This window comes from Lagopus leucura, unplaced genomic scaffold (assembly GCF_019238085.1).
Source record: "Lagopus leucura isolate 7727_CA_CO unplaced genomic scaffold, USGS_WTPT01 Super-Scaffold_100001, whole genome shotgun sequence".
In the NCBI taxonomy this organism is placed as follows: Eukaryota; Metazoa; Chordata; class Aves; order Galliformes; family Phasianidae; genus Lagopus; species Lagopus leucura.
Genome location: NW_024962262.1, coordinates 42755108 through 42769494, shown reverse-complemented (window position 1 = coordinate 42769494; position 14387 = coordinate 42755108). Strand labels below are relative to the sequence as shown.

General features: G+C 37.2%; 1 protein-coding gene across 1 annotated transcript in view; it reads right to left on the bottom strand.

Moving 5' to 3' along the window:
* CUL4A (cullin 4A) overlaps window positions 1-14387 on the bottom strand; it is a 35981-nt gene that overhangs the window by 17130 nt on the left and 4464 nt on the right. Inside the window, exons 4-10 of the mRNA XM_042867271.1 lie at window positions 12599-12668; window positions 10866-10939; window positions 9557-9719; window positions 7123-7212; window positions 6120-6202; window positions 4208-4275; window positions 1204-1322 (exon numbers count right to left, since the gene is read on the bottom strand). Of these exons, the coding sequence (XP_042723205.1) occupies window positions 1204-1322; window positions 4208-4275; window positions 6120-6202; window positions 7123-7212; window positions 9557-9719; window positions 10866-10939; window positions 12599-12668 (667 nt within the window). The remainder of the gene's footprint in view (window positions 1-1203; window positions 1323-4207; window positions 4276-6119; window positions 6203-7122; window positions 7213-9556; window positions 9720-10865; window positions 10940-12598; window positions 12669-14387) is intronic.

Below are 14387 nucleotides of genomic sequence, written 5' to 3'. Positions count from 1 at the left end.
GCAAATGGGGAGCTGAGATATACAGAGCCAAGTGGCATGCCTAAAATCATAAAAAGATGACTACACCAGAGCACTTATCTTCCCTTCAGGACTTTGTCTCTATGTAACTCTTCTTATGCTGCTTCACAGGATAGAATTTAAGTTCCTCAAGCTTCACTTTAATGTGCTCTACCATACAGAATGTTGGAATGGAGATTTATTGACTCTACAGATCTAGGTTTCTAGATTTCTGAGCATGTGAAAAAGTTTCTTTAAAATGAGGCCCTTGAAGGTCTGATTCTGAGACACACGGCACGGTAAGCCAACTTGCAGCTGCTGAAAAGCAAGGTCCTGGTCCTCCTTCCCACAGTTTTCTACATGCTGGCCCAGCTAATGACATATAGTGGAGACAATGCTCAACAATCTGCTTAGCAAACTGTCTCAGCTTTGGGGGTGGATGGGGACATGGCCTCTCTCCAGGTGCTGCACATAACTCTGGGTATGGGTAAGCCAGAAAGTCACCTCCACAGCAAACTCATGTTGTGCACTTTGCCTCTAAGGAAGAGGTAACCATGGATTATTCAGGAGAAAACTACACGAGGAATTAACTCCAGAGAAAAATATTTTCTGTGACGCTTTGCTGCCTTCATCTGCTCAGAGGCAGCATGTTACCTTACTATTACACCTAGCTAAACAGACCAGAATTATCTAAGTACCGCTTTGATCATGGATTATTTTCAAAGGGAGTGTTCCTTTCAAAGCAGCTTAAGCATTCATCTTACTGACTGCATTGCTCTACGTTGGTAACATGAAGTGCACTGCCAATCTGCAGCAGAACAGCTGCATTCTGCTATTCTCCTGCATTTCCAAGTATGTAAAACAGGTGAATATATTCGTACTGAAACTCAACACATTCTACAATCCAGCATACTCTAAAACAAGTGTGCATATGGCTCTATCTAGAAGTAAACCAGAATAGCTTGTTGTGTACTGTTCAAATGTATGATGAAAGCAAATTCCAAGTAGTTAAGAATTTAAAATCAAAATTTAAGCGTTGCTGTTTCTCGCCATGTGATTATTATTATGGGGGGAAAGAATGCATTAAGATATTTGCTTAAAACAGTTTGGATGCATATGCCTAATGATACACTATTCTTCTATTTGACAGAATAAACCTATGATAACAGCATACATTTTGAGGGTATTAAGAGATCTGTGAAATACCTTGATGTATTCGCTCCAATGTTGTAGAAGAATCTGCTGCCCCCCTTTTACCCTGCTGAACAGCTGGTATGTCTGGGTCAAATCTGATATTCTGTTTTCATCAAGCAGGTTATCAAGTCCTTAAAAAGAAAAGACGAGAAAATCAAAGTTACAAGCAAATTTGAAGAGCACTGCATAAACAATTGGAAATATAGGAGAAAACCAAAAATCTCTATGAAATACACCAACAGACTCTCCAGTGTGCTTAGAAGCATAAACTTTTAAAGACAACATTTCTAAAAGTGAGTGTTATGCTCAGGGTTAGCATGTTCCCTGGTATAAACCAGCTGAAATGACTTACATTACAATATTTTAAGTCAGCTGAAGTACTTTCCCAATAAAGTGCTGACTCAAAGCCTTTTGCAGAATGTTTATGAACAGTACTTGATATTAAGTGTAGAGTTTGATCAAAAGATCTCACAGAATCTCGAAGGAATGTCAAAAACTACGCTAAGTGTCCTAAATTTAAAACAAAGATACATACTCAGCAAGATTTTTTTCCTCTGGAACGTGTTAAGTCATGTTTTTAGATTAAGAACACAACATAAACAGTCTACATCCATTCTGATGTAATAACACACAATTACAAATTCTTTCCAAGCAACTTTTGCCTTTTCAGTTCATTCTACATGAGACTAGGCCTTGGACTAATGAGTGGAGAAGCAACACTCAGGGCTGAATGGAAAGTTGTTTTTGTTTTTTTGTTTTTTTTTTTTTTTTACAACTACACTCACCATATTCTCAAATTTTACATTGTGTATTTACTCCCAATGCAATCACAGATCCATTGTCTGGTGTTAGTGATAGAGGCTTCAGTAAAATGGGAAGGTAGCATTTATGCCAGCGTTTAAAATCCAGAAAGCTTGATTCTACACAAGTTGACAATGCACACCATCAGTGCAGCTGATACTGTACGACTGTTCTACTTCATGCACAATGTATATGTAATTACTTTAAAATTTTAAATGGTATTAGATTACAAAGGATTTTCTAGCCTTACTTAAATGTTCCCTTTTTTACTCTCTCCTTCATCTCAAAATACTACAATTTTAACTTATTTACATGTTCAGAAAGGCAAACAATGTTCAAGAATGATGTCACTTTTGCTCACTCTGAGAGATCAGAAGAATTAAAATACTTTAAAAAGTATACAAAATGATAAATTACACAAATTTTAATGCATGTGACTGATGTTCTTTTGGTGCTGAAATTTGGAAATGCCAATTCTATCACACCCAAGCATCACTCCCTTCTCATTTAGAGAGACCAACGCACTCTCTGCTTTGTTACAATCTAGCTGATAAAGTTCAGCCTTCTTTCTTCCTCTGCCATACAAACTGTGATGGAAAAAATACTTTGTGACATCCTTGACCAATGAAAAAATATATTGAGGGAACTCCTCTGACACAACACACAACTTCCAGAAAGCACTGTCACAGCCTTACAAATTTCTATTATAATCACAGTGGAGAAAAAAAATGCAGTAACTTTTAAATAGCAGTCAGAACAATACAAGAAATAAAGTATTGCATACATACCCTGCATTTGTAAGCTTTTTTTTCCTGTATCAAACTGACTACATCATATGCCTTCTCTCTCCTAAGGAACAAAACCTACAAAAGGCAGTATCTTCTTCTACTTGCACTGAATACTAGGATGTTATAAGTGGATTACAATGTGCCCTGGATCAAATGAATGCAGAAAGTGAAGTAAGCCAAGTGATGTTAGACTTGCTTCTTTTTTTTTTTTTTTCTTTTTTTTTTCTTTTTAAATAAATAAAATGTGTAGACATAGAATGCAAAAGAATCCAACAGTATTACAATCCTGAATTATAGTAAGTTCAAAAATGTACATGGACAGTGAATGTACATTATTAACCAAGAGAGAATGCAGATTAAAACAAGAACATTTTGTGACTAGCCAACTGATGAACACATTTATCACTGGCAAAGTGACTTTAAAATAGTACTGAAAAGCAAGCACAATTGACACGTATCAACAAAAGTACAGGTTATTCTTACAATTACACAAAAATAACTCAGATGGAATAAACAAGCTTACTTTTGCAAATGTATTGAAAACAGTGAAATAACCTATTCCCAGAATAGTTCAGAGAAAACTGTATGCATGTCTGCCTTTAAAAGGGGAATAAAGAAATAAGCAAAAGGAGTACTTCTATCAACCCAAAAGTATTAAACATTGATGCGATGGAGGCTGAAGATAACAGAGTACTAGGGACATCAGTACTGCAGCAGTAAAAGAACAAAGATATAAGCATAACTTGCTAGAAGATCTAAAGCCTGAAAAGTGGCTAGTGCAAGAAAAGAAAAGGATCATTTAAAACACTGAAAGGTCAGACCTTCAGGAATTTAGGGAAAAAAAGACAAACACTAAAAGTTAAGAGGGAAAGAGAAATGCTGAGTTGAAGACACTAATATCTGAATAAAGAATTCCTACGACTTTAGTTCAAATCTGGATTTGCCAGCCAAAGGTGCAATACAAACAAAAGCATAAGAAGTGCATTGCCTCTGACTTCTGTAAGTTCCAATAACTCAGCATTCCTTAACCATCCAGTCACAAGGACATGTGACACTACTGCACTCGCACTCTGTAACCATCACATAAAAAAACTACAACAATATTTGCAGCTTTCACTTGGAAGTTTGCAAGTTTGAGAAAATCAACAGTTCCAAAGCAACTCCTAAGCCCATTGCTCTGAGCCAAAGGGGACTTATGGGGTTCAGCAACATATACAGATATGGAATTACATTTTAGATATTCGTTTCCACATACAGGATCTGATGGCACAATGGTGTAACAGTTTTATTGAATTAGCTTTCTGTGTCCACGGAAGTTTTTTTCCACAGCTAATACATCCCATTAAATAAAAGCTACGGAACCTATAGTTATCACAGACTATGAGAATCTGTTGATAATCAAAGGATGCATTAGTTTAAAAAAATACCTTTTTGCAAAATAGCTGTTAAGTGTTCTCCTAGTAGCTGTTTCTCCACACAAGCAATCAGTGGTTTCCTAAATAAGGCAAGAGAAGTATATTAGAAGCATTACAGTATAAGGGAGTTACCTCCTGTCATGGTACAATTCTGAGCAATTCACATTATATTGAAAATATCAACAATTTTCTACTTAAAACAGAGCTTACACATTCTGAAACAAAAATTGTTATAAGAAAGAATTGGATTAAAAAAGAAATTCAGTTTTGAATTCTAAAAAGCAAGCTATAACAAGCAGGAACTTAAATACCAAAAATCCTTTTTAAGTCCCCACCTTTGCCAAAATACCACCTATGAATGCCAGGCAAAGAATTAAATACAGTATAGAGTTTTAGTCCCTTCATGTCAAAAGAAGGGATTCAAATTTTAAAATGGTCCAAAAAAGAGAATAGGGATGATCAAAATTATGTAACAGGAGCTGCAAGAGAAAACTGTACACATTTGGGTTTGGAATCTCTGACCTGGCAGTAATACATAAAGTAGTACATTGATGGGCAGGAAAAAAGGTGAAAAGAAACAGGCTGATCACTCCTTTCCAACATAAGAGCTGGAGACATCAGTGATGGCACTGGGAAACAGACTGGAAATAAACAAAAGGAAGTGATCTATTATGTGGTGGCTGGTGTGCTGCTAGGGGGGGAATCTCCTTGCCAGAAGATGCCATAGATGGAAAAGCTTACATGAATCCAAGTGAGATGGCACAACTGTTACAGAGAGATTCACTGGATAATACCAAACAGGCAAACAGCCCCAGGATCAGAAAATATGCTGAGTTGAAAACAGGCAGGTACTAGGACAGTGTCGGGGCACCACAGGTACTACTTCTGTTCTCCTACAGCGCTCCTAAGACTTCACACACAAAGCCATTTTTATGACTACTTTCATTTTCCCTGAAACTTCCAAATGTTGCTACCTACAACTGCTGATTGTCCACAAGAACAGGATTCAAGGTTACATAAAACATCATCCGTTACCCCAGAAGACCTTCTGCCTACAGAAAAGTAAGGACAACTGGTCTGCTTGAGGCAGAGTAGTATTTACCAAGAAACAGACAGAGTATCTCATTTATGTACAGAAATAATTCCATATGTTTTCGCATGACTAATTTTGCATGAAGAAGCTAGGCACCCTGCAAGAAAACTCATGCTCAAATATGTACCACGATATGCAAGGCGTGTGCTTATCTAGTTATTTTCATCATATATTTATAGGACAAAAAGAGATGTTACTCAATTATCCTTTTAACACCCAATGAAATGCCAACATCACCTAGGGGAAATAAAAAGGTGTGAGGGCAAAAAACTCTAAGCTAATTCTATCTAGTTATGTTCTTTATTGAAAAAGAACAACTACTGCATTATTTATAAATTATATATACATTTATAGCCCATCAGTGACTGTGCATTCTTATCCTAGTAAAATGCATGCTCTTACTCAATACCTCAATGAGAAAAACAAGCTACCTTGCACAATCCATTGGCAGCAGCTGTACCAAAGCTGATCCACTGTAAACTAACATGGAATGTTTGTATCCATGTTCTCTACTCTATGTCATAATTTACATTTCTTCCCCTTATGAGAATGTTCCCTTATGAATGTTTAAAATCAGCTACTAATCTCAAAATACACATGTGAGTTGACTTCAAATGACACGGGAAGTTTTCTAGATGAATTTCTCCCCTTTTACTCAAGGAATACTTGGATTTTAAATAAATAAAGTCTTTAAATAAAAAAAAAAACAAACAATAAAAACACCAAATAGTATCTACAGAGATGATCTCTGTGTCTCTACAGCCATGGATAGTCACACTGTTTTATAAAGGACGCTTGACTTATGCTAAAAATGACAAAATTTGCACTCACTGTGTGCTGTGGTCTAAGTATGTTATCACTCTGTCTCCTTCTTCTTCCAAACGTTTACTAACATGGTGAAGATATTCTGGGACCTTGCAAGATAAGAGAATGACAAATTCAACAGTTAAGTACAATAGCATGAATGATCATCTTGTTCATCACAAGTATTTTAAAACTTCAAATTTAAGGAGAGCACAGATTGGAAGTAACTATTCCACAAGCATGTAGCATGTTACACAATCTATGTTTTTACTAATCAATATAACCTCATAATAAAAGTATTGTAATTGCACCTACCTATTCTCTACTGGCCAAGAGTTGGTGTTAAAATTGAATTAATAAAGGTAGCATGCTCTATTTTAGACAACCAGAAAATACTGTTGTACATTTTCAGGAAGAAACACATTTTCAAGCTGCCCATCACAGAGCATAATTTCATCTCAAAAGTACAGAAAACAAAAATGTCTCAAGTCTACTTAGCTAATAAGTAACTGGAACAAAACAGCAAAATAAATGCAATTCTATATTTTAAAAGTGAACAGTTTTTTAGCTATTAAGTACAGAGCAGAGTGGTGCCTGTGGATATTTCACAGCTTTTGAGCCAAAATACTATTCATGGCACACTTTTAAGCCTCACATGGGGATGAACTTTTTGGCAGCATGACTTTAGCAACAGAAAATGTCACTTGACTTCTCCACCCTTAGTTTATGTTCTTACATGCAATATACAAATACTGTGAAAAAATAAATAAATAAATATATACATACTATATACAAATACTATGAATATATATATATATATATAATATATATATCCATACCCAACATTATGGCTAACTGGAATGGGTTCTTCTCTTTGACACTTATATAAAGTGCAGTCCCCAAAGCATAAACATCGTTTCCCCCTGTAAATTTCTTTTAGTATTCACTCTGTGGTGCTACCAGAAGTTCCCACATAATCCCATAGCAGATGGAATTGAAATAAAAATTGTTAACTACAGCAGGTACCTACCTCTCTTTCTTGCATTAATCTTTGGCCCTCTGCAGCATATAAGCAATTTGTTTCTTCCAGAAACCTCTGTTCAAATGATTCTTTGTAAACCTGTCCAAGAAATCAATTGAATTACTTACATTAAGCCACCAATAAAGGTAGTGTACCCTAGCTGTCAGGCATAGGGGGCAAGTAAAATCACAGGAAGGCAAAATAAATGTTTAAAATAAATGCTGAAGTTTGCTTTTTTCCCTGCTGGTTTTAGAAAGACTACAATCAGAGCTGACTTCCCAGGGTAGCAATAGTGTGTGTTTCAGTCATCAGTACTAAAACTGTCTAAACTGACAGGTTTCTGTTAATTCACACAAACACCAGCGCTCAACACAACAGCACAGCAATGACATCTAATCCATGCCAGCTCAAGACCCCGACTGATATTTCTGTGCCGGTTCCAACTGGTAAAACAAAACAGGTAATTCCCAACAATAAAGTGACTGTACTCTCAGTAATGAGTCTTAGGAACAAAGCTGGTAACTACTTTCAAATATTTGACTTTTTCTCAGTGCATCAAACACGAAATCTCTGGCTTGACAGGTATGCAGACTGTAACGGTACTCAGTGTCATAAGCAGACATTGACTGATTGCTTTAACCATCTCTTTAAGCAGAACTGAACATAAGATTTTGTTTCTTACCTTCCTTTCCTTCTCTAACTTTCTGAACTATGCTAACAGCATATGAAATTATTTCTACATAAACCACATATAAAGCTTTACAACAGGGAACTGCAATAGAACAAGATTTATGCAAGCAGGAATCAGCTTTCCGCAGTTGGTCTTCAATTTTGTAACTGTCTAAACATTAGGAATGAGTAAGAGCTTAATTGTTTTTGAATGAAATATAAGATTTGAGTTATTAATTCATCTTTCACCACAAGCTAACCTCCAGCGAAAGAAGAGAGAGCAGCAGAGATCCTGAAGGCATTATATTAGGTATCTGTGCCTAATAAATACAAAAGAATACATTTTGTCAGGCTCCCTAGTGAAGAAAGAAAACAACACTTCTGAGAGAGTGAAGACTGCAGGCTGAAATCCAGTTTTGTAAGAAGGATCTAATAAAGGAGATACCTTCAGTTAGCAGTGTACATTGCTAAATCACTGATAACACCTACAAAAAACTGATGCAGTTAAGAGAAGACTGGCAAGCAACAGGAAAAAAGTGGCAAAGATCTATCAGATCTATGTCTTCAGATCTGTTAATGATTTTTATATCACAAGAAGTTTCTCTTCTCTCTTGCACAGAATTATCAGTTCTAAACCTTGTGGGTACACTAAAAGTTATGGATAAAAGTCACGAAAGATAACATGGAAAGCAGAAAAGCTATGTAAGCTGCCAGACTAAGAAGGCACTTTTTAATAGCCTTTTAACATAGAATTGTAAGGGTTGGGAAAGACCACTGCGATCACCTAGTCCAACCATCAATCCATCCCCACCATGTCCCTCAATGTCACATATCTACATTACTCGAACATCTCCAGGGACGGTGACTCCATCACCTTCCTGGGCAGCCTGTGCCACTGCCTCAACACTTCTGGTGAGAAAAGTTTTTCCTAATATCCAATCTGAACCTCCTCTGGCACAACTCAGCCTTTAACTTTTGTTCTATCACTGTCAATTGAGAGAAGAGTCTGACCCCCTACTTGCCACAACCTCCTTTCAGGGAGTTGTAGAAAGCAATAATGTCACCCCTGAGCCTCCTCTTCTCCAGACTAAACGTTCCCAGAGTTCTGTGAACCCTTTGCCCTCTTTTTTAAACCTTTACCAAGTCATGTAATAATGTACATTAGTTGGGAATAGAGCAGCAGAACAGGTTCTAAGAATGAAAGACTGCTCCTGAGCTTTATTGCACATCGTAGGAGAAGGCTGTGTTGTTGAACAGAAGACAACATAAATACAAGTAAAAAAATCACATTTTTTTTTTTTCTATTGGTTGATTGCCAAACATTTATTCTAATGGAAAATTTCATTCATTTACAGACTGACCATAACCATTTAAAAAATGTCTGCCTTAACTTTGCATCTCATTCCATCTTTGATCTTTCTGCTAAGCAGTTGCTGAATTGGTGATTTTTTTTTTTGTGATAAGAACCAAGATCTGGACTAAAAAAAATTTTTTTTTACAGTAACAGAAGCAGCCTTTTTTGCTTGCTATGTTTAACCTTCATTAGGATTAGAAAACAAGCTAAGAAAAAACAAGCACAGAAACCTCATTTAAAAACAGAGAATGAAAGACTGTGGATTGGGCAAAGAAAAGGGAACCACTTTCTCAATCTGTTAGCCAGATTTTGAAGCACACTTTCACTAGAATAAAATTATTTCTGTACAACACACACATCAGAAAAGTCCAAAGTCAGTTTCTAAAACTAGTGGTAATGACTGAGGTTTGCTGTACTCACCTGTAGATCAGACAGCATACTCAACAAACTACGCAGCAAACTTCTGTCCACTGCTTCACCACTTCGTTCTCGTTCAATCAGCAGAAGGATTCCATCAATAGTCTTGTTTTGAACTTGCTTATCACTAATGACATGATTTCTAAATAATTCCAGCCCCATGTCCCTGTGTGAATAATGAAAATTAATACCTCACTTTGTTGATTCTTTTCAAAAATGCGCATGTTTGAGAAAATATGTATGTATAAAGATATGTATTATATGTGTATATATTACACAGAGAGAGAATTTATTAATCGTGTATATATTCTATAAGAAGGACTATCACAAAAATATAAACTGCGGTTCTGCCAGATGTGTAAACTTCAGGTCAGAACTGTGACTGGTCTGCATCTATTTCACATAACAGACTATAACATTATCTGTTTATTGAAAAAGAATTACTATTGTAATTTTGAATCTGAATATACATCTGAATTAAATATAAATAGGTAAATGCGACATTCTCAGTACAAGGGAAAAAAAGACCAATTAATGAGCAGACCCCTTTGATGGCTTTCAGTAAAAGACAGCCTAACACAAAAAGCTGAAGGAAGACCAATGCAGAACGCAGAAAGGAAGACTTCATGTGGGACCTAACCAGCGAGAGAAGGCTGCCAACTTCCTCCCCAGTCTGAGGACACAGGTAATATATGCAGGGAAGAGGTCCATTGCTACTTCAGCATTTTATCTACATCTTTTCTTGCTTTTGACAGAATACTGACACCAGAAAATTTTGGCAAAGCACAGGTTTGTTTGTCTTGGTGATGATACAAAATGTCTCTCAAGAAAGATGCTGAGAAACAGACATGGCCATGGGGTGCTCAAACTGCAGCAGCAAGCAGGGGTTAACCTCAGAGCTCTGAGCCACAGGTCTCAACTCACAAAAGGCCAGGGCAGGAAACATGATCTGCACCTTGTAAGTGCACCTAACATCTAAAAAAACAACAGAGTCAATAGCCAAGCTCTGAACTTTGCCAAGCCAGGAGCACCTGAAGAACCACTAGACTGAAAGCGAAGGCCCAGAGGCAGCAGCCTCACTCAAACTTGGCAGCTGATCCAGACTGACCTTCCTCTTCTACCCTCATATTACCTCCCGGGGAAGGTGGATATGACAGAATAATGACAGAGACTTAAGTTTCCACAAATTAACACAAAAATTTAATCAACCTACTACACAGCTCCAATATAATGTGAAGAAAAAAATATTTTCAACCATTACAAATACAGTACAAATTGTACCAATTAAAGGAGTGCTTATGTAGATACCTACCATATAGAAGGAAGCATTGAATTCTGAAGTACGTATGTGCGATCCAAAAATAAGAAAATGCTTCTGATCATGATCTGAAAATATATGAAGAAAACATTTTTCTCTTACCAGCATGTAGCAGTTTAAATTATAAGGCAAATTCTGAAAAATTACATTGCAGACACATGGTACTTTCATTGCTGGTACACCTATTTTCAACCCTTGTGGCGACCTGCATCTCTACGGGAATGTTTTATTAATATTAGTGCTATGACTTATCACTATAACCAAATACATTCAAGGCAATTTTCAAATTCATAAGCAATTAATGGAAGAGTTTTATTAGCCTTAGTGCTGTTTAAGTTTTAGTGCTATTGAGATACATATTTACTCAAGTATAACCACCAACTTTCAGTAAACTGCTGTCACAGACTTCACTTAAAAATGTTTTAGGCAGACAGTAACAAACTCGGCAATGATGTCTTCACAGTGAAAGACAGTTGTCAAAATTTATGAGAAAAATAGAGATATATTAATTATAACAAGAGGAAGAATGTATAAACACATTTTTTTTTTAAAGAAGAGAGAAAAGGAGTGAGCTTTCTTATTACTCATTCACAAACATCCATTTTTACTTTTGTTCATTCAAAAGGCTGCACAGCTTTTAATTTAGCATTACAGTACCTCAGGATGTGCATGCATAACTCACTGCCAGGCCAGCTACTGAATTTTCTATCCTTAGGAGCCTACCAATCCTCCTCTAAAGGATTTCATTGCTTCTGAGGCAGTTCTCAAGCTGACATAACTTCTAGCCAACCATGCTAAAGTAAAACAGCAACGTGATTGTTTTTCTTTTGTTTCCTTGAACACCGCAGGTGCTATCTCAGCACCTGGGCAAGAAAGCCACTTCCTACTGGTTGTTGTTCTGAGGAGTAAACATAAATAAAACCAATCAAAGGAACACTCAAAAGTAATTAAAGCCAACAGAGTTCACAGAAAAAAACCACTGTATTTTTATGAAAACACGGGTCCGGTTCAATTAAACTTTTAAGGCAATAACCTTCAACCTTAATTTCATCAGACTGTGCAATTTGTTCAGAATATTTTCCACAACGCTTTCATTTCAGATAAAACATGCACACACATACCTGCCCACCCCTCACAGGGAAGGGAAAAGGAGGTAAATTGGGTGCCCCACTATTCTGGGGACCCGTAGCTAGAGCTTGCTGACAACGCAGTGGAAACTTAGAATTATAATGAAGTGGTCTTAAAAGGCCAATTCCTATGGACTGTTTCTGAGAGGGCACTTTTTTCTGATAACAACTTATCATAGAGGTAGGTGACAAAAAGGGGAGAAATAAAAAGATTCAGTTATTTAATCTTCCTGTTTCTCAGCCCAGTAAGTCAGGATATTGCAAAAAATACAAAACAAAAGTCATAAATTAACCTAGCGGTTGGAGCTATCTATACAAGCAAAGACTGAAGAAACTGGTGAACAATTTCACTGGAGTCAATATGTTTCTGAGTGATATTCCAGCTGGTTACCATTATGAAATCAATGAAGAATAAACCAATAACCAGCAGAATGTGACTTTTGACAAAAGAACTGCGCCCAGCCAGCTAAGGGGAAAGTGAAAAATCCTACTGAAACTTGGAGGAAGTGCAACACAGATTCAAGTAAAAATCATGACAAATTCCCTTTTGCCAGACTGTACAGCTCAAGAATACGTATTCTGAACAAACACTCAACTTACCATTTGTCTGCAATGATCTTGCCAGCATTTATTTATCTTCTTTAAAAATAAAAGACTATCCAGAGAATCTGTACAGCACCTATTAAGGAAAACTAGCTTGCCAGTAACTTTTTAGGTCAGATTCCAGAGATGATCTTTGCCAGCCATTAAGCAAATCTCCTTCGTGGATATTCCGATGTTACTGGGACTGCCTAGGGATGAACAGTTAATTGCAAAGCTTCTGCTCAGCACAGGATCTGGTAGCTCTCCAAAAAAATCTCCCTATGTTTTCAAGGAACAACACTCACAGCCCTTCACTGATACCATCTAGCGACTGTACTGTCTAGCTCTGATATAGATTTAAGTAAGAAATCCCATCAGTGTCAAAACCAACCTTATCACGCACGGAGGTGAGCTGGATAGAAAGGTTTACTTTGTTTAATGAGTTCACACTGCGCACCACAGGAGTGACCCTAATCTCTTGAAAGCAGTTACAGTTTCAAATAATCCTCAATAAATCCAAATAGTGCTCTTTCCATATACATCTCTAGGTCTCCTTAATTAAACCATGAAGTTTTACTCGTCATACAATGGATCCAATTGTTGCTTGTGCTGGCAGAATTCTAGTGTATCACAAGTAAACCCAAAGGTGGCTTTGCCTACCTTTCTTACACAATGCCATCTCCAACTCCCTCTGGTCAAATCTGATTAATCTAATCTCATGTCCTTGGGATATAAAGCAGTATACCTGTAGAACACAGAGTTCTCAACTCTCCAAACATTGCTTTCTCTCCACAAACCCAAGAGAACCAAAGTTTTACAGCTTAAGTTGTAATAACATTTTCTCAGCCTGAAAAGTCAGGGAAGCAAAACTGGGCAACTGTATACTGCTTTAAAGCAGACCAAAAGATTTGGTTCTCAGTTACATTTAATAGGCTACTGTATTGACTAATGGACTTTTTAGTTGGATGTGATTTAAAAATGCATCAAATCAAACCTGAAAAAAAAAAAAGCCACAATTAAGAGGTAAATTCAGTGCCAATTCAATATCAGTGTTTCATGTATGACATGTAGAAACAAGGCTCTTTTACTGGGACAAAACAAAAAACACCATGCTGGAGCTAAGTCATATAAAAGGGAAATGAAAAAAAAAGGAACAGAGAAAACAATTTATTTTCTTTGCGAGTGTAGGCACCTACCTGAGAATGCGGTGAAGTGAGAAAATGAGAGTCACAATCCTAAGCACATTAAAGGCATTCAATTAGAAAGAGGGCTCTTTCTGGGCCCCATTCCCTTTTTTCTTCCTATTTCAACCAATCATTTTCTGTAACAGAATATCCACCAGAGACCTGGGAAACAGGGCAGGCGCTCAAATCACTACAGCATCTGTTCACCCCAGCACTCTCCAGCATCTGTTTGCCAAGACGCTCTCTGGGAACAACCTGCTGGGCATAGGCTCTACTTACCCTACTTCCCCAGCAAGTGCGAACCAGTAGGCTATTATGCACAAGACACATAAAGCATGCTCTCAGCATGCAAAGCACAACAGGCTTCAGAAAACAGTGCTGGCTGCGCTCAAGATTCCTGAGGAGATCTGCAGGCACTTTTGTCATCAGTTCAGAGGGAAAAAGAGAAGCCTAGTAATCGAACTTGAGAAAACAATGGGGAAATTTGCTGTCAAATGCCAGTGCTCTGGAGTCACAAGCAGCCAAATGATCTTCTGAACTTTAATCTGTCTCCCAAGGTACACGTGAGGTATCTGAAGGGCTCCGTGAATGCCTCCATTACACATCACTGCTGACCAGTGGCC